Raw genomic sequence first — 22811 nt, 5'->3', positions numbered from 1 at the left:
TACAGTTTCATTTTTGTGTTTGAGAATTTTAATTTAAAGTTGCACCTATGAAAGCTAAAGCATGAACGCTGGACAGCTACAGTGAAGTGGTTTCTGAGAAAGTGGGTTGGACTTATTAAAAGTGCAGCTTGCTCAAAGTTGTCAAACATCTACACCGGCTTGCTTTTTACAAGCATATTTAAACCTCAATATATACTTTTCCCAGTTTTTTGGCAAAAGTTGATAAATGGATACAACTTTCGTCTACCACCATTTTGAATGTAAAAATTCTACTCATGTCTCTTCACTTGACAATCATTGTGTTGTAGGGAACGATCCAACTCTGTAGCACCTCACAACTTCAATTTATTTATTAGAACATACAAGATTCAATATTATGCACATTATGAAACATTAAATTCAAAATGTTTTTAAACGACCTGGAACAGAAAAAAAATATTTTTAACAAATTGTTTTGACACAAAAATGCAGAACCAGTAATGTCTAAAAGTACATTATTCATCATCATTCTTCAAATTACAAGAGGTTTTCCTAAAACATCTCTTAGCATGTGCAGTTGTAGTGAAGCTAAAATTAGAACAGACAAGGTGGCTTCTCACAGAGGGCGGTGTTGTCATCATCTCATACATGTTTAAGGCAATAAAAAGGTGAGAAATGATGTACTCCATGAAAAAGCAGTTTTCCATTCCAGTGTTCCAACAGTGTGACATTTACATTACAGGTGCATGTTGGATAGTTCCTTGTGAGCTGATGGAGGAAGACGGGTTATGTGAAATCAGTTCAGGAAAATAAACGTCAGGTGCAGTGCCCTTTATAGTTGTTTAGTTATATGTTGATCAACCTCAGACTTAACAAATAAAAATGAGTTGTTCAATAGAATCGGACTGTTCTCAAAAACAGTTAAAAGGAATATTTAGGAAACTTCAAAAGTAAGCCTGACTATTACTAATGTACACTACGAAACCATGTGAATTTAAGTAAAAGAGCAAATTTTAAAAATGTGAAAAAAAAAAGGTATTAAAAAGATTTACAAGCCTTTATCAGACTTCTTATATACTATACTATTTTAAACAATCAATATACCGTTTTGAAGCAAACACATTCTGACAATTGTCTTATATTTCATCCTCCAAATCCACAACATCATAGGCCTGCAAGGCTTCTAATGCCGTACGGTCAGGGCTGTGTTTCACTACTTGTTCTTTTCAACTTTAGTGCTGCATTTTACATCATCAACTACCAGATTCTTTTACGGGGACTTTAAAATCAAATAAGTGGAATACAATATGCATGCTTCCCTGAGGGAGTATGATATATATATATATATATATATATATATATATATATATATATATATATATATATATAAAAAAGGTTTAAATTCACGGCCATGCTTATAAAACACAATTGTGTTTATCAATGAAGCCAGAAAAATGCCGTATAACAGATATCAAGTCTTGGATTACCCATAAAATTCTTTCACTGAACACAGACAAAACTAAGACTCCACAAGTCGGCTCACAAACATCTTAGACAACTATTGATAAAGCCTTTTACAATTAACTAACTTCTGCTGTTAGCACCACTGTTAATACTTAAACATGTCTCTTGGACCTTTAATTGTTTTCAAGTCTTTCTATCCTCCAACTCATGTCTGTCAACCTTTACTAGACCACAATCCGATTTCAACTCTTGAAAGTATTATACTTGGCATATCTAAAACAACCTTGAGAATAGGTCAGTCACTTCTCTTTGCTGGAGTCTATCGTCCACCTGGATCTTATTCTGAATTATTGTCCGAGTTCCCCAAGTTCCTGACCAGCCTGGTGCTTAAATCAGATAAAGTGATTATGGTTGGTGACTTTAATATCCATGTGGATATGGTCCATGATAGCTTAGCTAACAGGTTTAACTCTATCCTGGAGTCATTTCGTTTCTCAGTATGTACATGAACCGACTCACAGATTTAAGCACACATTAGATCTTGTCCTAGCATACTTGAAATTGAAATTGAAAATGTTATTGTCTCTCCTCAGAATGCAGTTCTTAAAGGCTTTGATTTTATCTTAAATGACCCAAGTCTACAGAGCAGGAGCACTTTCAAAAGATGTCTGCATGAAAGTGCCATAACCAAATTTTTAGAAACAATTTCCTCAGTGCTCAGTAAAATGCCTAGCCTCAGTGTGTCAGGAAACTCACAGACTCGCTACATAACACACCTGACTTAATTGCACCACTAACTCAAAAGACTGTTAACAGAAGTAGTCATGCTCCCTGGTTTATTCAGGAAACACGAAAATTAAAACAGGATCCTAGACGATTAGAGAAGAAATGGCGATCATCAAAAAATAATGAATTCTACCTGGACTGGCAAGATAAGTTTTAAATATATATAAGGCATCTCTTCAGAAAGCCTGAGCCAGCTATTAGGTTAGGTTAGGTAGAACTCCATTGATCCCTCAGGAGGTCTCCTTTATGAAATTGTTTTTCCATCACTATTCACTATTACTCATCACTTATAGAAGCTAATAAGAATAACCCCAAGTTCTTATTCAGCACTGTAGCCACAGAGCCATCTGTTCATTGAGCAGTACATCCCTCCTCATCTCAGTAGCAGTGATTTCATGAACTTTTTTAATGAAAGAAATCGTAACTATTAGAGAAAAGATTCAAGACCTCCTAGATTCTTCTAATACAACCGGTGCAGCTTCACCGGACACAGACACTATAACTGATATATATTTTTGACTCTTTATTACCAGGGAGTCCTCGACAACTGTCCCTGATTGTTTCCTCCTCAAAGTCCACAACATGCAAGTAAGTAAGTAAGTAATATTTATTTATATAGCGCTTTTCGAGACCAGGGTCACAAAGCGCTTATACAATCAAAACAATACTCAAAAAAGTACATACTTTAAAGATCAAGATAATACTGAGAACAACACAGGAGTTCCAGAAAATCAAGGAAAAGCCTGAACAAATAGAAACGTCTTAAGATGTTTCTTAAAGGAGTCAGTAGACTCCATCAAGCGCAAAGAGAGAGGAAGATCGTTCCAAAGCTTAGGAGCAACAGCCTGAAAAGATTTCTCTCCTCTGGTCCTGAGCCGTGTGCGTGGAACCATAAGTAGATTCTGATCCACAGACCTCAGAGCCCGAGCTGGGGTGTAAGGCTGGATCAGATCACTGATGTAAGGAGGAGCCTGACCATGAATAGCTCTGAAAGTAAGAACCAGAATTTTAAAGTTGATCCTGAAAGAAACTGGAAGCCAGTGAAGAGTTTTAAGGATCGGAGAAATGTGAGTTCTTCTACTTGAGCAGGTCAGAATTCTCGCTGCAGAGTTCTGAATCAACTGCAGACGAGACAGCTCCTTCTTGTTAAGACAAGAAAACAAACTGTTACAATAGTCCAGACGAGAAGAAACAAACGCATGGATTACAAGCTCCAGATCGTGTTCCGACAACATTTTCCTAAGTTTAGAGATTTTTCTCAGTTGAAGGAAACAGTTTCTGGTCAGTTTTCTGCAGTGTCGAACAAGAGACATGTCTTTATCAAATACACCCAGGTTTCTCATGCTCAGTTTGACAGACTGACCTAAGTCACCCAAGTACTGACTCAACCCTGGAACCTTATCATCAGGAGCAATCACCAGTGTTTCAGTTGTGTCCACATTTAGCTGTAGAGTGTTTTCACTCAGCCATTGTTTGATTTCTAGCAAACAATTGACTAAGCTGTTCAGCCTCTGGGGCTCAGTTGGATCTAAAGAGCAGTAGAGCTGGATGTCATCAGCAAAAATGTGATAAGAAACATCTGGAAATCTCTGAATGATTTTACCCAGGGGAATCAAGTACAGCAAAAACAATAAAGGACCCAGAACAGAACCTTAAGGGACTCCACACAACAGATCTGCCGATTCAGACCTCATTTGATTGGCAGATACACTAAAACTGCGCCCAGAAAGGTAAGATGAGAACCATTCTAACACAGACCCAGACAGTCCCACTTCATCCCTCAGTCTTCTCAGCAGGATCTGGTGATCAACTGTGTCAAAGGCTGAGGACAGATCCAAAAGAACCAGAACAGTGAATTTACCCGAGTCAGCCGACATCATGATGTCACTGGACACTTTCAATAAAGCTGTCTCCGTAGAGCACATGTGTCAAACTGGTCCAGTAAAGGGCCAGGGTGGTGTAGGTTTTTGTTCCAACCCGTCAAGCACACATGAGTGAACCAATCAGGTGTCGGCTTAACAAGCAACACCTGGTTTGACACCCCTGCCGTAGAGTGATGTTTACGGAAGCCAGACTGAAACTTCTCATGGATGTCGCTCTGATCCAGGAACAAAGAAAGCTGCTCAGACACCACCTTCTCCAAGATCTTGGACAAGAAAGGGAGCTTAGAAATAGGCCTGAAATTACTGAGGTCAGTTGGGTCTAAGCCTGTTTTTTTGAGCAGAGGCTCCACAATGGCATGTTTAAATGCATTGGGAAAAACCCCTGTGGAAAGGGAGAGGTTCACCATATTGGTAACCCAGGGGCCAATTACATCAAATACTTTGATAAAAAGCCTACAAGGAAGGACGTCATCTAAGCAAGAGGAGGGTTTCATCTTGTTCACTAGTGCCGAAATATCAGCTAAAGATACAGCAGTGAAGGAGGACCAAGAGGAGGAGAGGGGCTCAGAGACAGTAGGGGTTCCAAACAAAGGGGGAGAGATTTTCTCTTTGATCAATTTAATTTTGTCAATGAAAAATCTCAACAATGCATTGCTGTCAGCTTCACAGAAGACAGGCGTGATTTGAGGAGCAGGAGACACGAGAGAATTAATCGTGTCAAACAAAACTTTGGGGTTTTTCCTATTTGCTGCTACCAGTTTTCTGATGTAATCAGATCTAGCAGTTTCTACCATCTCATTGTAAGAAGTCAACAGATCCCTGAGGTGAAGTCTATGCACCTCAAGTTTAGTGGACTTCCAGAGACGCTCAGACACTCTTTCAAGAACACCGCTGCAGGACCAGGCGGACGGTAGATTGAAACACAATAGAAAGGTCTTGTAGAACCAACCAAGATCATCTGAGACTCAAAAGAAGTGAATTCCTGTGTCTGAATCACTTTGCAAGAACAACTCTCCCTAAAAACAGTAGCAAGACCTCCTCCACGACCAGAGGCGAGGCTTCCCCAGGACAGCGCTCCCTACTGGACAGAGTTTGTTCAGATGAATAAACTCTTCCTCTCTCTGCCAAGTCTCAGAAAGGCATAATAAATCCAAATTAACTCTTGTGAAAAGATCATTAAGAATAAAGGATTTATTAGTAATGGAGCGAACATTTAGAAGTCCTACATTCAGCACCGATGACGTCATTGATGATGCCGCGTCACTGACAGGTGCGCAGAGCGGGATCTTTTGAAGCGAACAGCGGTCACGTGGGTACCAGCTGTCACTCACGTTCAACTCGGTAGTAAAAGCCGAATTAAAGAAAGGAAATGAAAAATTCTTACCACCTTTTGTTGAGGTCTGGACAGACGGCAGCGCTGATGTGTCGTCATGCTCTTCCGCCAGAGGAATGTCGATCAAACATCGATGACGTCCGATGACGTCACAGTTGTTCCGAGCGATCGCGACCTGTACTCCAGACCGACCACTTGTGGAAATCGCCCGGTACCCGAGAGATCAAACGATATTCCACAGAGTCCGAGTCGATGAGAAGCGGAGCCGGAAACACGTTCACCGAACGTTGGAAACGGTCGTGATTATAATCCTCCATCGACTCTCTGATGTTGAAAAGAGCATCACGATCATAGATCATAGATGCTTGAGACATATCTTTAGTGATATGTCTGGATCATATTCCCACATGACTACCTAAAGTGTTCCCTTTACTTAGCCTGATGTCATTGACAAGTTGATAATGTCGACTATGAAAGTGCTATGTGCCTCAGATTTTTAAAGTTGCAGTAATTAAACCTATGCTTAAAAAACCCACTCTTGATCCAGAGGTTCTCACTAACTATAGGCCTATCTCTAATATTTTCTACATTTCAAAGATTCTGGAGAAATTGGTAACAAGTCAGCTCTGTGATTATCTCAATGACAATGATCAATTTGAGTTTCAGTCTGGTTTTAGGGAACACCACAGTACAGAGACCGCCCTGGTAAAAGTTAGTAACGACCTGCTAATGGCCACTGATCAGGGCCATGTTTCAGTTCTTGTTCTTCTAGATCTCAGTGCTGCATTTGACACTGTCGACCACCAAATCTTTCTACAGAGGCTAGAAAACCATATAGGCATAACTAATAATTAACTAATAATCTAGCTTTACATAATGGACTTTCTCCTGCTACTAGCACCACTGTAAAGAATCTGGGTGTCTGCCTTGAAATGGACTTATCATTTAACTCAGACATAAAACAAATCTCACGGACTGCCTACTTCCACCTTCGTAACATTTCAAAAATCAGTCACTTCATTCCTTTGGATGCTACTGAAATACTCCATCCAATCCATGCTTTTGTTACCTCCAGGCTGGAAAAAGTATCTCAGAACTCATCAGCTCATTCAGAAATCTGCAGCTCGTGTCCTGACTGAGACTAAGAGACACAAACACATTTCCCCTGTGCTGTTTTCCTTACATTGGCTTGCTGTAGAATTAAGAATGCAATTTAAAATCCTTCTCTTAACCTATAAAGCCTTACATCGTCTAGCACCAACATACATTAAAGATCTAATCCAAACTTATCAAACTTTAGGACCTTACAATCCTTAAACCCAGATCTATTAATTATACCACAAATCTATAAATGTAGATTTGGAGCCGAGGCCTTTAGTTTTCAAGCCCCTCTGCTGTGGAACCAATTACCGGCCTCAGTCCGGAGGGCAGACAACCTCTCTATGTTTAAAAACAATCTTAAAACCTTACTTTTCCATTAACCTATAATTAGCCTTTCAGTTTATCTTAGCTGCAATAGGCTTAGAATGCTGGAGGAGTTTTAGACACCGAGCTCTGTATATCCTTCTTTTCTGCATTACATTCATCACCTGTGCAGTTTTTTTATTCATCTCCCAGAGCCTTAGGGCTCCATCTCCAGAGCTGCTGCTGATCCAGGATCTTCACCACATCATCAGATCCAGAGTTCTCTGCAGCACCTCCATGGACTCTACTATACTCTCCTCTTTTCTCTCACTGTATCCTCCCTCACTCTTCTCTCCGTCCATCCGTCTTCCCCCCCATCCTTCCTCCCAGCCAGTCATAGCAGGAGGACGTCAACAATGAGTCTGGTTCTGCTCGAGGTTTCTGCCTTCTAATAGGAAGTTATTCCTCGCCACAGCTCACTGCACAGTGATTTGCTCATTGCTCATTGTTGAATTGCTGGGATCCGTTCTCCACTATAGTCTTACTTCAACTGTAAAGTGTCTTGAGATAACTTTGTTATGATAAGACACTTTAAATAAAATTGAATTAAATTGAATAGTGTGAACTGACAGCCTTTATATTTAGGACTAGCCATAAGGGGCCTTGCTGCCTCTGTTCTACGATTTTCTCTTCTCTCCATGTTTCTCCCCTCACTCTTTTAATGTCTTTATCCTCTTGTCTCTCTAATCCCTGTCAGCCGGTCTTAGCAGAAGACAATTTACACAGAGTCTAGTTCTGCTCAAGGTTTCTTCCTGTTTAAAGGAATTTTTTCTAGTTGTTGCTTATTGAGATGGGACCTGTTTTCTATCTTCATATTTAGTGCTTTTTAATCTGTTGTTTAAAGTGTCTTCAGATACATTTGTTATGATTTGATAATCAATATAATGGAATTAAATTGAATTTGTTTTAGGGCAAATTACATCACATTATCAATATTACATATAATTGTCATCATTTTGCTCCACTCAACATTGTGTGTGCAACGATCATGGAAAAAAGCAACATCATAATTTAAATATGCGAGGAAAAAAGGATATCATCCTCTGTTGCTGAAGATAATTGAGCAACTTCTCCACCGGAGTGTATCTCCTAAGTGTTGTTGCCGAGCCTACCATCAGCAGTTTGTGTTTGGCCCTGGTGATGGCGACGTTTAGACGACGCCAGTCCTTCAAAAGTTCCCCCAGCTGATAAAAGAATGGCACAGATATTAAAGAACACGCATTGACAACAAAAATGAAGATTTGACTGAGGACAGACATTCTCCTTTCTGTGGTTGCTCCTCACGAAAGAGAGCACAATAACACTCTTGTCGCGTCCCTGGTATTTGTCTACTGTGTTCACTTCCACACCAGAGAACATGGGTGAACTCAGCAGAGCAGAGATGGTCTTCAACTGTAGTCGGTAGGGGGCAATGACTCCAATATCACCTGGCTTACATCCTGCCTAAAAAAAAGTGTTGTTAAAAGGACTTCAGAAGTTATATTTGTGTCAACAGAAGAAGACGACTGAAGATAGAAACACTAATGTCTGGACAAGGAAGAGTAAGAGCGAGGAACAAGGGAGAGGAGCAGGAGCAGTAGCAGTATGTGGGCTTTTTGTGTTGTATTTTTGTTTAGAATGTTCTGGTTTTTCCATTTCATTTTGTTTATTTTTATGTTCTATAAATATCATATTGTAAAACGTATACTGTTCCTCATGTAATAAAAAGTAAATAAAGAAAACGGATTAACATCTCAATGTAATGCTTTTGAATGTGGACATAAAGTTCAAAGCAAGACATTTTGTGTAAAAAACAGTGGATTGCATGATTTCAATGTAAATATCTGTAAAACTGAAACATAAAATCCATGCAAACATCCATGCAATTTTTGTAATGTTAACAATATTCAGTATTTCATAACCCAGTATACTTTGAGTAACTGCACAGAACCATTTCATTTTGAGTCAGATTTCCTGTGTTTTGGTAACTTTAGTCTGTGTAGAGAAAGAAATGACAAGTTAGTATACGTTTAACAAAATGTGTTGAGAAGAGAATGATCCATTATCTGGAGTTTGGATAAGTGCTTGTTAGCAAATGAAAAACAATCGAAGACTAAGTAATTGAAAACTGACTAGTAACCGACAAAAGTCTACAAACCTTCAGGAGCAGCCTCACCAGAACGTGAGTGATGGCAGCCTCAGTATGATTGCTGATTCCACCTTGTTCCACCGACTCAAGTGCTGGAACCTACAAGACATGCATCCATCGTTTTTCTGTCTATAATCTAATCAGTTAAAATTGTCTTATGTTTCTTGATCTTTAAAGTATATATTTTAACTGGGTATTGTTTGTGATTGTTTAAGTGCTTTGTGAACCTGGTCTAGAAAGCCGCTTTAGAAATAACCATTACTTACTTACTAATCTCAGTTCAAATACAGCTGCTCTGTGATGGTGTCAGAGGTCTGTTTGCTAAATATTGGGGAGCAGACAGCATCATTAGGTCCAATGAACACACAAGGTAGGTCCAGGATAGCTTGAAGGAATAAAAGCTGGCTTAGGCTATAGGAAGATTTCTAAGGCTTTGAACATCCCTTGGAGTACTGTTAAATACACTATTCGGAAATGGAAGGAGTATTTCCGTGGCTGCAAACCTATCAAGATACAGTCGTCCTCCAAAACTACTCCCAAGTCAGAGCTGTAACCAAGAAGCACATGATGACTTTGGATGAAGTGGAGGAACCTGTCCACACCTAGGGCTTGGCGGTATACTGGTTCGTACGGGAAACCGGTCTTTATGTTCGCTGTGATATACATTTTCATATACCGCCATATCAGTGAATAGCCCAAGGAACTTCCGGAACGCGCATGGCAGGAAGTGTTTCAGCAGGGGACCCATTTCACTGCTGCACACCAACAACAGAAGAGTAAGTGTATAGTAAGAAAGTTAAGCGTAGAATAGCTGAAGGCGATGTGATGATGTCACACGCTGCATATGCGAAAGTCTCATATTTTTTATGGGTTAAAGAAACGTCAACAGAACGTTTACATGATACTTTTACCACACATAAAACATTTATATTGACAAAAAGACGATCTTCATCAGCCTGATCACTTTCCGTTCGTTCATTTCCTGGTCTGACGATACATGTGACTTTGACACCAACGGAAGTGCCTGCGCTACATGTGATGAAGCCGCTGATTGGCTGAAGCTGTTTTACTAATAATAACGCACAGCTGTAAAATTAAATAAAAACATTCGAGTTCCGAAATAATTCGCTTATGTACATTTAATAATTGATTTAAATCAGGGAAAAAAAAAAATCAAATTGAAAACAGAATAATTAATGAGGTGTTTATGATCCGAACTACAGACAGGTAGAATGAGTTATAGAAGGGGGAATATTCTAACATTTTTGTTATTTGAAAAGCAAATTATTTCGGAACTCGAATGTTTGTATTGCATTGTACAGTTGTGCGTTATTAGTAAAACAGCTTCAGTCAATCAGCGGATTCATCACATGTATCGCGGTCACTTCCGTATCGTCAGACCAGGAAATGAAAGAAGGGAAAGTGATTATGTTGACAAAGATAGTCTTTTTGTCAATATAAATGTTTTATTTGTGGTAAAAAGTATCATATAAACGTTCTGTTGACGTTTCTTTAACCCATCAAAAATAAAAGGTGTCTCCACAAATTATTGATTCAGGGGGGTAGATACTTTGGTAAACGCACTTCTTTGTTTTGACTTTTGGTCAAACTGCACCTGTAACTGGCATTGCCTTAGATCGTCTCCTACTGTTGAATGTTAAAAGTTCGTCTTAAGACCTTTTTATTTCTTAATTATCTTGAGGCTACAATGTTTGTCACTGTGTTGTCTTGACTTTATAATAATTGCATTTAATTTGAATGCATTTTAACTGAGTATTGTTCAGTTGTTTAAGTCTGTGAAAGGCACACATATATATTACTTGCATACAAATTCATGAAGTAGTTCAAAAGCATGGATTCATTTCACTTCACAATTGTGTGTCCCCAATTGTGTCTTGCACTAGTAATTTCAATTAAATGTATTCATGTATTTGGTTCTAGTATGGCAAAATGTTGAAAAGTTGAAGGCAGATACTTATGCAACCCACTTTACTGTATAAAAATTGTCAATTAATTTTCATTGGTCTCATCTGACCATAGGAAATGGTTTCAGCAATTTATTTACTAAGACTATGAACAGTTTTCAAAAGAAAGACAGACTATCTAGTGCATCATATTTAGAAGAGGTATAATCTTGGTCCCCAAACGTTTTACTGTGAGTGTCACACTTTTACCTTCTCAAATAAATCAAATCAATAATAGTCAAATAACCCCCTCTGGGTTCCTCACATAAAAAAGTCCATGGCTCATTTAATGGAATACAAAAAAAGGTTTTGTGTGGCGGTGGTTTGGTGCAAAGCTAGGTTTGGCCGCTCAAATGTGTGTACAGTATAAAACATACAACCATCTGAAACCATTCTCAGAAATACTCACCATTGAGCAGTCCAGGAAGCAAACAGTGTTGCTTGGCAGTAACATGTGCTGAATCCACTTGATATCCTGCACTGGATGACTGCTGGAGAATGAGCTCAGCTCAGACTGGACCGACTGAAGAAAAGGCAGGGTGAGAAGGGCCGTTGCCGTACGCTCGGACGCACACTCCAGTTGTCCCTCATACATGAGACAGTTGCTCAGAGACATAATTTGCCTGGAGTCAAGAAAAACAATAAATATGTATATCAAAGAAAAATGGAAATAATAAGGAAAATATTTTACTTGTTCATGCGGTACTGGATGTTAAGATGGACTACAGCTTCACTGTGATGCTCAAGTCGTTTAAACAAACTTTCGTCCATCCCAAGTGACCTTAGAGGAATAAAAACGAACAGATATGAATATTTTCATTATGACTGTAGTAATTTTAGACATTTCAAAACAGGATGCCTCAAAATTGTTCATGTTTCAATTGTTTAAGAACAAACAAAGATCCACAAAGTACAATCACAAAACCAAACATAATTTTACTAATTTGTGTTCAAAGGTTTAAAAATAACACTTTACAGACTCCTCACCTAGCTTCTTGATTTTGCACGATGGGCGGCAGCTGCTGATGATCTCCGACCAGGACGAAGCGCCTGGCATAGAAAAGTGGTCCCATACAGATAGGCTGACTTATCTGTGAAGCTTCGTCAACGATGCAGAAGTCAAACCGTCGGCGCGAAAAGATTGGGTGTTTGATACCCATGCAGGTGGTCGCCACCACCAGCTATGTAAAAGATGTAGAAAACATTTTACAAAACATTAGTTACACAAAAAGTTTGAATTATGCAAGCTTTCAAAAACGGAAGGATGAATATTGTTTACGCTGTGTACTATGATAGTTCATAATTAAAACTGGTACCTTGATACTGTACTGTAATTGATATTTAAATAACAGTGTAGTTCTTCATATAAAAACCTTGCTCTGGCTTTTAACAAATATTACATTTGGAAGATAACTTAAATCCTTGATTAACTTTAAAACCGTGTTACAGAGTTGAAAAACGTTTTTCCATTTTATTATGTGTTGCAAATAAAATTACAGGAGACTGCTAGACATTCCCAGCAGACCATCACAACACATGGGGTCTGCCAGGTCTGACTGGAATCCGAGCCAACTCACCACCAGGTGGTGATCGGTCAAGAGCTACACGCTTTTCTTTAACCTAGCATCCAAGATGTGTGGACGAAAGTCTGAGGACAACTCTAAAATCGATCCCCGAACTGCAGCCTTGGGTGTCATGGTGCCAAGATTAAACACCCTTATACTTGAACAGGCTATCTGTGATTAGCACACAAGTCCAAGAACAAAGCACCATTCAGGACAAACCTAGGTGGAACTTTCTTTACCAATCATGAAATGAAATGAATCATGAAATGTAATCAAGCAATTTGAATTATTATTATTCAAATATATTTAACATCTACAATGACAGCATAACAAAAAATAAAATAAAAACTCGGCTTCAAAATGTCAAGTTTAGCCATTCAAATTAAATAATGAAAATTTAACCACAGGTAAATACATGCATTACATAAAATGCATTTGTGTGTTACCTCTTTGTTATAAAGCTGCTCTAACTCTGGTAGTGTACGTATGCCATTTCTTCTGTGGCTTTCCTCCGTGTATGGAAGGATGTCAGGATGCACCTACAAAGTGGAAAACAACAAAATCATAAGATAACTTGGAATCGACAAATTCTGTGGTGGGCAAACAAAAGAAACAATAAAAATTCAATTAAAAATTCCATTTGCGGATATACCTTTTGTCTTTGACCAAGACGCAGAAAGCCAATACAGAATCTTTTAAGCTTCAACAAGATGTTGTCCACGGCAGAGTGAGTGTAGCTGGTCAGCAGCACACTGAAGCCGCATGCATGGAGGATCCTCACCTAGAGAATATCAACAATGTATAAATATTTTTATCTAGATGAAAGAAAATGTTCACATTAGTTTGGGTTAGTCTTTTTTTAAAACAGTTGCCAATATATTTTTGAGGGAAAAAAAAGCTAATTAACTAACAAGAGTGCAGATGGTAGTAGTTTTGCCGGTGCCTGGCATTCCAACAATTAGTGTGTAGTCTTTAGACAGCAGCACCTTCTTCATGGCCTGTTTCTGAGCCTTGTTGAGACCTAGAACACACATTCAACCAACAGTGAAGGAAAAACAAAAGGTAACATTGTATCAAAATGTAAATATTGGTGATGTCTGCAGATTCTAGAATATATTTGCCATGTTCTCACCTTTTAGGATGTTTGCCACTGTGTCCTTTCCATCTCTGGGCAGAACAGAACTAAGATTGTTGATGAACTGTGGAGGACGGAGGTCCACGATCAGCTCTCTGAGACGGTCACTAAAGTAAGGTTTTATTTTAGATTAGTAAGAAATTATACTTTTCTCCATCGCACACATGTTTGTACCTCTCTTGAGCGTTTTCCATCAGTCGGGATAGGTTTGTCAGATGAGTGCTCTGTCCTGCTGCACCTTCATCAATGTCCACCCGAAACAAGCTGCAAGGACTTTTGGACAAGTCTCTGCAATTTAACGCAATTTGAAAATAATGTTAAAACAATTCTCTATTAGATGTACCTAACCTGCCTCACCTGTCCAGGGTGCAACTGATCACTGTGCTGCTGATTTCACATATGTAACCAGTTGCCATGCCAACAAACCGACCCTGTTGGTCACTGAGAACAATCCGATCCCAGCTGGTTAAGCCTGGGCTGTTCAGAACCGTTTCTATGCCGCATAGCTGGAGACGATGGAAGTATACCCCTGGCGACTGGACTGCAACTGGACCTGCCAGCTGCAGGTTTCCAATACAACTTCCATTCTTTTCACTACAAAAAACAGACATGCTTTAAGAGTCCAAATCACAAGTCCAAAGTCTGACATTGGGGGCCAACAGCAGATTTTTTATTGAAAAACTAGTGTTAACACACAGCCCCATCCACAAATCGTTAAATTTGTAACTGACCGAACATATTAAGTGCAAACTAGAACATCGCCCATTTCAAATATTAAACTAGTGTAAATCTTTAAACTTTAAAGTGCCTAGTGATGATTAAAATTAAGTAATTGATAACATCTCGTTCAGTTGACGAGGTTTAATGATACTATGTGGTTAGAGCTGAGAGTACGCTTTTCTAACTGTTTAAATGATTTACCTTTCCTCCACTGTCTGCAGCCAAACTCGTTTGCGGCCATTTTTAGCCTCCATGGTTGAAGCTTCCAGGTAGCAGAGCAAGACCCAGTGAGAGAAGTACATCAGGTGTGGGTGAGCCAGATGACTCAGCTCTTGGTGAAGAAACTCGAGGACAGACTCTGAACTGGATTTCGGAGAGTTCACAGATCTGGAGAGGCAGAGAGTCGTTATAGGTGACTGCAGTAGTGAAATCAAATGTTTGGTGCACCTCTCAATCAAAGCACAGTTCCTTCGCTGAGGGCAGTACTGACAGGTTTTTCTGTCCTCCACAATATCGGGGAGTCTGGCCAGACAACTGCTGTTCCCCTCCTGGATTACACAGTTGTGGATGTAATGTACAAGAGTGTTCCTCAGCTTCAGGAGCTCTAAAAAAATAAAAAAAAATTATTTGACACATTATTTAATTTTAATATTTAAAACAACTTTACAGTCAAGTCATCAACGTTACCCCTGCAGTCCATACGACTGGCTGTTACTGGATAAAGGTTGGCTGTCTTCAGGTATAACAGGAGGCCGGCTGCTGGTTCATATCGCTCCAAACACATAAGAGTGTAGAGGATCACCTGAAATACAAATTACAAAAATCAGCAAATGAGAGTGTGTCGACTTGATCTACTAACCTGACTACGGTGCTCTATAGAGTTTGACTCTTTTCCGGTTTTTAACTCCAAGGGGACGACCTGCTGTCTTTTGTCGGGGCCATTTCTTGCTCTGGTGATTCTGACTCGTGCGGTCACGTCAATCTTTCCTTTAAGGCCAAATCTTGGTGCCCACACATTCTCTTCGATGTCAACCAGCTCCTCTATCGAGGCCGATAATGCTGGGCTGTTACCTCCGTGTCTGAAATATTCAGAAGCCTTTTCAACTAATCACAAATTCTAACAGTGGAACTACATACATTTTAAGAGGGATAGATTTAGGTACTGGTGCGCTCAAGTAGACATTTGCCCAGTGTTCCAGCAAAGGCAGGTACTCCTGAAGCTCTTTCTTCATTTCTTCCTGAGTCACACCTAAACTGTACCTGAAAACAGACATTTTAATGATTTTTTTAATAGTCCTATCCACTAAAAGACACAGGATTCATCGATATGGTGATTTAGGAAAAACATTTGGCAACATTGTCATTGACAAACGTTGATATATACAATACATAAATCACAACAATATAATTCTACTCACATGTCACCCAGCCTCTGTGGACTGTACAAAGCTTGTTCTGCCAGCCTCGACAACGATTCCAGAGAGAAATCTTTAGATATGGTGGCTCCCTGAAAGACCTCATGGACAATGGTCCCATTAAGCATTTGCTTGGAGCCTCCGTCAGAACTCTAGAAGGCAACAAGAGCAGAGACCATTAGGTCATAAAGTCAAAAGAAAAGCAATCATAATCTACATGGTCCTGGAAAAAGTGATTAACCCCATGTTTAAAATTAACTAACTTAATAAATTATTACGTTTTATGTGCCTGTCACACCCAGGTCAAACTTCTTAACATGACTCGTGAGACTGACATAGATCTGAGTAGTAAATATGTTTTGAGACACTTTGGAGCCTTCAAATTTTTCCAGAAGTCTATCCAGAATGTCCGTTTTCACACTCCTGAACTTTGCTGTGGAAAAGTGCACTCTTAGTACATGAGGCCCCAAGTGAATCTGCTCTATGTTAAATCCTACTGCACAAGTCATTGGTGTTACTGCAATGACAATTGTATAAACACAAACTCAGGCTATTTACTTTCAGATGGAGATAGAATTTTACATCTTTATTAGAAAAAGCAGTCTTCAGAAAGCAAAATAGACAAACCGTCTCACACCTGTGTCTTGCTCAACATGCTAGTCATAAAGGAAAGAAACAAAGTAATATTCAGATTAGATGGCTTGAAAACATTCTTACCTTAAACAATTCATTGAGAACAGCTCTCCTCATACAGCGGATGGAGCTAGAGATGCTGGTGCCCGAGATAAGACTGTCAGGAAATAAAACCAGCAGGCCCTGATCTCGGTCCACCAGCCAGTGTCCTTTATTTGGGGAGCCCTCAAGATGAACCACATCACCACAACCAACTAGAGTCGTCTCCCTGCAGTGTGCATTGATAACATGACAACAACACTCTGTTAAACAATAACACAGCACGTATAGATGTCTTTTTAGAGCTTTAGGATGAACAAAACTGTTTTGTTTTTTTCATGATCCTCAACTCTATCCTAGAACTATTATAATTATTTCTCTCCATCTCACGGTTAATATCTGCTTAGACGCTCAGAAGATGGAACCAACAGAGCCTTTCGGTTGCTCTGGGGTAACAATTTAATGGTAAGAGAGAATACAAGATACGAAAGTGCTGTGCCTTGGTTTCGGTGTAGTGTGATTGCAGTGACACCTACTGGCATTAATATGCAACACCTTAATTTTTTTTAAGAAATAAACATTTGAGATAAAGAAAAAAATTGTTATAATTTGTGAGAAAAAAACTGCATAAAAAACTCAAAAGCCCTCATGTACAAATCTAGAATCTCTCAAATCTAGAAATCAGGCACGTACAAAATTATTCAGATGTATGAATCTGCTCGTACAGACAAATAAAAGCACTTGTCCTTTATCAATCCTAATCAACTCCCCATTTACATATTCGATTACATAGCCGAGTCAGTGGTTTTTCTCCCCGCGATCAATTAATTAATTAATGAATTAATTAAAAACATTTCTGACCATCAGGGGCTTATTTGAAACATTTTAAAATGGAGTTTAACAAGAATAAAACTGTAAATCAGTTACTAAGAGCATTGAGTAGTGATGATGATGAGAAGATGATCTTATAGTCTGAGCTATGAATTTGGGGCGCAGCTGCGCAACACATGCGCAAATACTTATTACATGTATACAATAAAAGCGTTTTGTTTACAAATGAACAAATCATGTGATGGTGTATTTTATACAAGTGTTCTTCAATGAGATCCAATCACGTGATCTCATGAAGGAAACTTTAGCTGCCTTCTTTCTGCAGCTTCAGATTGATCAATCTGACATGATGTTGTTTCTGTGACTCAAGAGAAAGACTTGAAGTGATCAGACGCAGATTATTTTGTTTGTTATATTATAAAAACAAGTTTAAATTCCTTTACATTTTTTCTAAATAGCGTGAAATAGCGGATTAAAATATTCAGCATGCGATCGATGTCGTCTTTATACAGATCATCCGTATGGTGAATGAGAAGATATTTATAAGTTTGTAAATAAATTAATATCCACAAGTGTAACTACAAACACTTGAACGCGTGTTTATTTTTGATCAATATTGATCGTTAAGGTCACTCTGATGTGAACATCTCAACATGACTAGTGAGGCTGACATGCATCTGAGCAGCTAATCTGTACATACGCGACCCACAAACGGGAATTCCAACCTTTTTAAAACTCTTTTCCTTATTGATACATATGGACTTTGAAGTGAAAAGTAGGTCTGTGCGTTTTTTTTTGTACGTACGACCCCCTAAGTACACAAGGCCCCTGGACTCCCGCATATAATGCTGATGACACTCTACTGTATTTGTCAATTTAAGCAGTTGAAATATATCAACTACAGTCATGTATTAAAGATATCAAGTCCTGAATGACCACCTCATGAGCAGCTGCTGGGTCCAGGATCTCCTCCACAACGATGTCAACTGATCCTGATTTGACCTTTCCTGGACTCTAATGTCGTACTCTATGTATACGTTCCTCTTCACTTCACAGTGATTTAAAACTTTGCCGGCAGTTTAGTGACGCACATTTAATTGATCTGGAAGCCATCACTTACCATCCATCTTTAAGCAGACATGTCTCAACGGGTTCAAGAGTTTTAAAGCATGTTATCGTCAGGGTTTTCAGATCAGACTGCTCATTTACATTTAAGACCATGTAGCGGTTGTTGATTCCTCCACAAAGAATGACGTGGTCCGGAACTTTTCTGTAAAAAACAGAAGACTTCATCATTCTGAACGAAATGATGACTTTTTCAAAAGAGACAATTTTCTCATCTCACCTTTGCTTTGAGTACTTCCTTTTTTCGACTAAACCAATCTCTTCTGTAAACCATTCCTCGTAAAAATCCTCTTCGGCTGGCATCTCTGAAGTTCCTAGTTAGAAGTAAGAAATTGAAATGTTTTTGTGATTAATGATTAACGTTCTATCCCACCATTTGTTTCTTTGCCATTCGCTAATTGGAGCTCATGACTGTCTGGCAATCCTTCAGGGAACATCAAACATGCATCCTTCCCCTGACCATCAAGGATTTTTTTAGAACTGGCTTTTTTATCCATCATCTTGGGATCAGTGATGACTGTAAAACAAGAATCCCTTTCATCTTCCGGTGTCTCCGCCTTCCCAAAGTGATCTTTTCCCTGGACGTAAAGGTCTTCGCCTATTCTTCGCAGGGGTATATCCTCCGTTTTTGGTCTTTTGGCGTTGTGGGTTTCTTTGGTTGGACTGCAGCATCGTTTCATGGAGCATCCTCTTATCTCCCCTTTTCTACTACCTTTTGAATCCATTTGTTTTCCCAGAACTTTTAAGGGTGAGCGTTGACAAACAGGGGACATTTGGTCATACTGGTGTTCAATCTCCTCTAGATTCTCCGTGGAACTAGACCGTCTCATTTGACTACTTGGGGTTTCTGGCACAGAGAGCATGTCGGGAGAAGTAGGAAGGAGATTTTCCAGACTGCCAAGGATACTGCTTTTAGTAGGATTTATGAATGTGCTGTTGATTTTATCTTCTTGTCTGCTGTCAACAGAACTCATAGGAGATGTTTTTTTGGCACTGGTTGTCTGGAACAAAAATACAATTGTTTCATGAAAATATGAGTTTCTCTGCATTGGACTCCTGCCAGATGCACTTTTACAACGTGTCATACAAAATAAATTGACTCGAAGAGGAAATACTTTATTAGATTGTTTTATGTAAAAAACATTTAGTGTCAAAACATGTTTTGAGTTTTCTCAAGACACTTTACAGTTTGAATACTAAAGTAAGTATTAAAACCCTATATAAGAGAAGAGAAAAACAAGAGACGTAATAGCCTGTGTAAGTTGAAAGCTCATTGATTCAAACTAATACTCTAACTTTCATTTTAAATATATCTGTAACTAAAAAAATCCCGTCATGCTAGTAAACTCTTACATCGATGATATTACTCCCTCTTGTGGTGCGGAGCCAATAGCTGGGTCTCTTAAAATGTCCATCAACATTGCTGAGAGGAGTTTGTCACAATATACTTTAGAGTTAAATTAATGTAATTAAATCAGACTATGATGAAAAAATTAGTTGGGTCAACTATCACAACACATGACTTACAGCTAAAACATTTAATTTCCCCATCGGTGGAAAACATGTTCAACTTGCCTGGTGTTTATCAGGTGGAGGCCGAGAGATTAAGAAGGCGGAGATGGTTTTCTGCCCTGCTGCACTTCCCTGAAGAAGACCATACATAAGGAAAATACACTGCTGAATCCTACTGAAAACTACTCATGTTTCATAAATGCATAAAGAACAACTACACTACTTACCAAGTTGTTTACAATAATCCGAGACACTACCTGTAGATAAAATAATTATAGTTCTATATAGCTATCTATAAATATGGAACACAAGATGTCGACAGGATTTTTATTTTATCCTGCATTCTTCAACTTGTTTGCATTAAGATATGTCAAATTATGCACGTTTTAACGATTTTGCGACTCCTGGCAGGTCGGTCCTTAGTCTTGCTCCTTAGAGGGGTCAAAAGCCAGATAAGAGACTTAAGTGTGTCATCTTTGACTATGCAATCTATGCGCCAGTTATAAAATATACGATTTTAATAATTAATTTCTCTACAATTGTACAGATTTAAAGGAACTGTGAAATAATAACAAAATATAAATATTTTAATATTATCTCCAAGATTCCACATTCAAAAATGACATTTTAAACGAGAGCAGTTTAAATCCTCTCGATAAGATCTGATGCAGTCATTGGTGGTAATTTGGGACACCATACACCTGTTACCATTAAGAAGGCAATATATGCATAAATTATCTGATAACAGAGTAAAAATCTAGATTTATTTTAAACAATCCATAGATATGCCACAAAATAATGAACAAAAAAAAGATATTACTACATGAATAACAACTGTTGATGCGCTGCTTTTAATTTAAAAGCTGGAAGTGCATTTCTTATTTCTGAATGACATTTGGGGAATTTACTGTTATGTTTAGCATTAAGGAACACGCCAGATTTAACTGCGACGCATTTTTGGCATTTTCAAACCAAAAAGTCAAAAACACGGAAAACTACAAACGTACCTTGGATTTCTTCATCCTAAACAAGATGATTCGAAATCAGTTCATCGAGTTGCAGTTAGGGACGTCAATCTAAATGTCACTAAGATTCAACCTCTTATGGTATTTAAAGAATACTTTATGAAAGGCACAAGTCTATGCAACCGCATTCGACTCCTTCTTAAAGCGCCAACCGTCCGTTTTCGCGGAAAGGAAATTACGTCATGTGTGTTCCGGTTACAAGAAGCGCTGTTAGAAAGATGTATAGCGACACCTGCTGGACTCAAATGTTACATACGAATGTTTTATTCATTAGATTCAGTCAAATAATAACATGACAACAATAACAATAATAATAATAAATATTATAGGAATTAATAATTTACAAAATAAACACAATGTTTGTATGGATGGATGTGTCTTTGCTGCTGGACAATAGAATTTCTTGTTTGGGGGATCAATCAATCAAAAGTATCTATCTATCTATCCATCTATCCATCTATCTATCTACAATATGTCACAATTTATCAAACTTTTACAATTGAAAAAAAAACGTTGCTATTTTGCTAACGGAATATGACCGAAAACCCCCTGGTTTACTTATTCATAACTTCAGGTTCCAACCTAGCTGGATGCTAGCACATCCCTTGCACATATAGGGTAGAGAATACCAGCCGCACTTCCACCTATTCTCTTTGTTTATCAATGTCATCTTTCCACACTTTACATGAAGGGTTAAATCTCACACACAATACAGATAGCATTGATTTATTTGTTTATTCAAATTAATTTTTATAACATGATTAAACATTTCACAAAAATCTATAAAAAGCCATGATTATTATCCACATCTACACCCAGCAAAAAATGTAGCTGTAACCTAACTAAAACATGCGCAAAGAATGTTTATAATTCTTGAGTTTTATCATGTGCTTCTGAATATCATGGATGAGTTGACTTGGCTCATAAGTGGATGAAGCTGACAGTCAATTGGTATCATCACTTTGCTGTTACCAGATCCAGTGATTTGAGGTGAATCTGTTTTATCTGATTAAGACTTAACTTGTTTCCTCTCATTTCTTCTTTTTGTTAAAAAATTGTCCGTCCCTCCTCTAAAGCAGATTGCTAGATTCATATAACCAACCAAACTAGCCTAAATTAAAATTATGAAAATGCTGGATTAAAGTATGTTTATCAAATTTACCTTACCACATTATTAACATTTCTATAATTGTATCAATGCGGGTATTCAGCTCTCTAGCCTACCATGCTCTTCTTAGGCTGCTGAAAGGGCAAGAGTGATACCATTAGAGAGGAGATAAGGAACATCTTTTGCTGCCAAACATTTGTCATGGTGACTGTGGTTCCCCAACTCCAAACAATACTACTGTTGTTGTTGAACGTTGTTTGCCCCAGGACTAGTCATAATTTATATCTTGGTATAAAGGTGCTTTACAAATAACCTAAACAAACAACGGATCCAAGAGACCAACCCAAAGTAGTAAACTACACTTCCAAAATAAGACTCCTGAACATCTAGCAGGGGTTCAGTATAACTTCCGGTTACGGAAAAGACAACACAGCAGAGTGAAGTGGAGCAAATGTTTAAAACAGCTGCCACAGACAGACAGCCATACAGACAGCCAGAAATCCAGTTCACAGCAAGTTTCCCAAAAAACAGAACAAGAAAAAAAAACTATTTAAAACAAAAGTAAAAACAAGTATAAAGAACATAAATCAAAATGAAATAACCTCAAAGAAAAAGGATAAAAGATTAACATAGAATAGAATAACATTATACTTTCACTCCGGACTAGGTCATGATCGGACTTCCTAAGTGAAGGCGGAGGTT

The 22811-nt window shown here is 38.4% G+C and overlaps 1 protein-coding gene across 2 annotated transcripts; it reads right to left on the bottom strand.

Annotated features, from left to right (window-relative positions):
• Nucleotides 1-328: 328 nt before the first annotated feature.
• dna2 (DNA replication helicase/nuclease 2) lies at nucleotides 329-21142 on the bottom strand. 2 transcript variants are annotated; one of them, XM_087792975.1, is made up of 25 exons: nucleotides 20984-21142; nucleotides 20040-20108; nucleotides 18838-19465; nucleotides 18685-18778; nucleotides 18460-18609; nucleotides 16554-16737; nucleotides 15840-15988; nucleotides 15559-15681; nucleotides 15281-15500; nucleotides 15109-15223; nucleotides 14869-15025; nucleotides 14623-14808; nucleotides 14059-14295; nucleotides 13876-13989; nucleotides 13699-13808; nucleotides 13478-13587; nucleotides 13219-13347; nucleotides 13013-13105; nucleotides 11989-12182; nucleotides 11693-11782; nucleotides 11411-11624; nucleotides 9047-9136; nucleotides 8167-8352; nucleotides 7947-8093; nucleotides 329-769 (listed from the first exon to the last, which is right to left on the bottom strand). In XM_087792975.1, exons 1-25 carry the CDS (start codon nucleotides 20996-20998, stop codon nucleotides 716-718), a joined length of 3858 nt encoding a protein of 1285 aa, XP_087649101.1. In that variant the 5' UTR covers nucleotides 20999-21142; the 3' UTR covers nucleotides 329-715. The 2 variants fall into 2 exon arrangements, with proteins under 2 accessions (XP_087649101.1, XP_087649100.1); XM_087792974.1 differs by lacking the exon at nucleotides 329-769 and having other exon boundaries at nucleotides 7999-8352; nucleotides 18685-18769.
• Between the last annotated feature and the right edge of the window lie 1669 nt (nucleotides 21143-22811).

Source organism: Callionymus lyra, chromosome 6 (genome assembly GCF_982586985.1).
Source record: "Callionymus lyra chromosome 6, fCalLyr1.hap1.1, whole genome shotgun sequence".
NCBI classification, from domain to species: domain Eukaryota; kingdom Metazoa; phylum Chordata; class Actinopteri; order Syngnathiformes; family Callionymidae; genus Callionymus; species Callionymus lyra.
Note: the sequence above shows the minus strand (reverse complement) of the source record. Positions and strands in the feature narration are given on the sequence as shown.

Excerpts from the sequence above, each read along its gene's own strand:
- dna2 (XM_087792975.1), bottom strand. Across the intron at positions 15,026-15,108 it reads CAGTCGTATGGACTGCAGGG|AGCTCCTGAAGCTGAGGAAC; the intron begins GTAACGTTGATG and ends TTATTTTTTTAG. Across the intron at positions 14,296-14,622 it reads CTGCAGACAGTGGAGGAAAG|TGAAAAGAATGGAAGTTGTA; the intron begins GTAAATCATTTA and ends TGTTTTTTGTAG.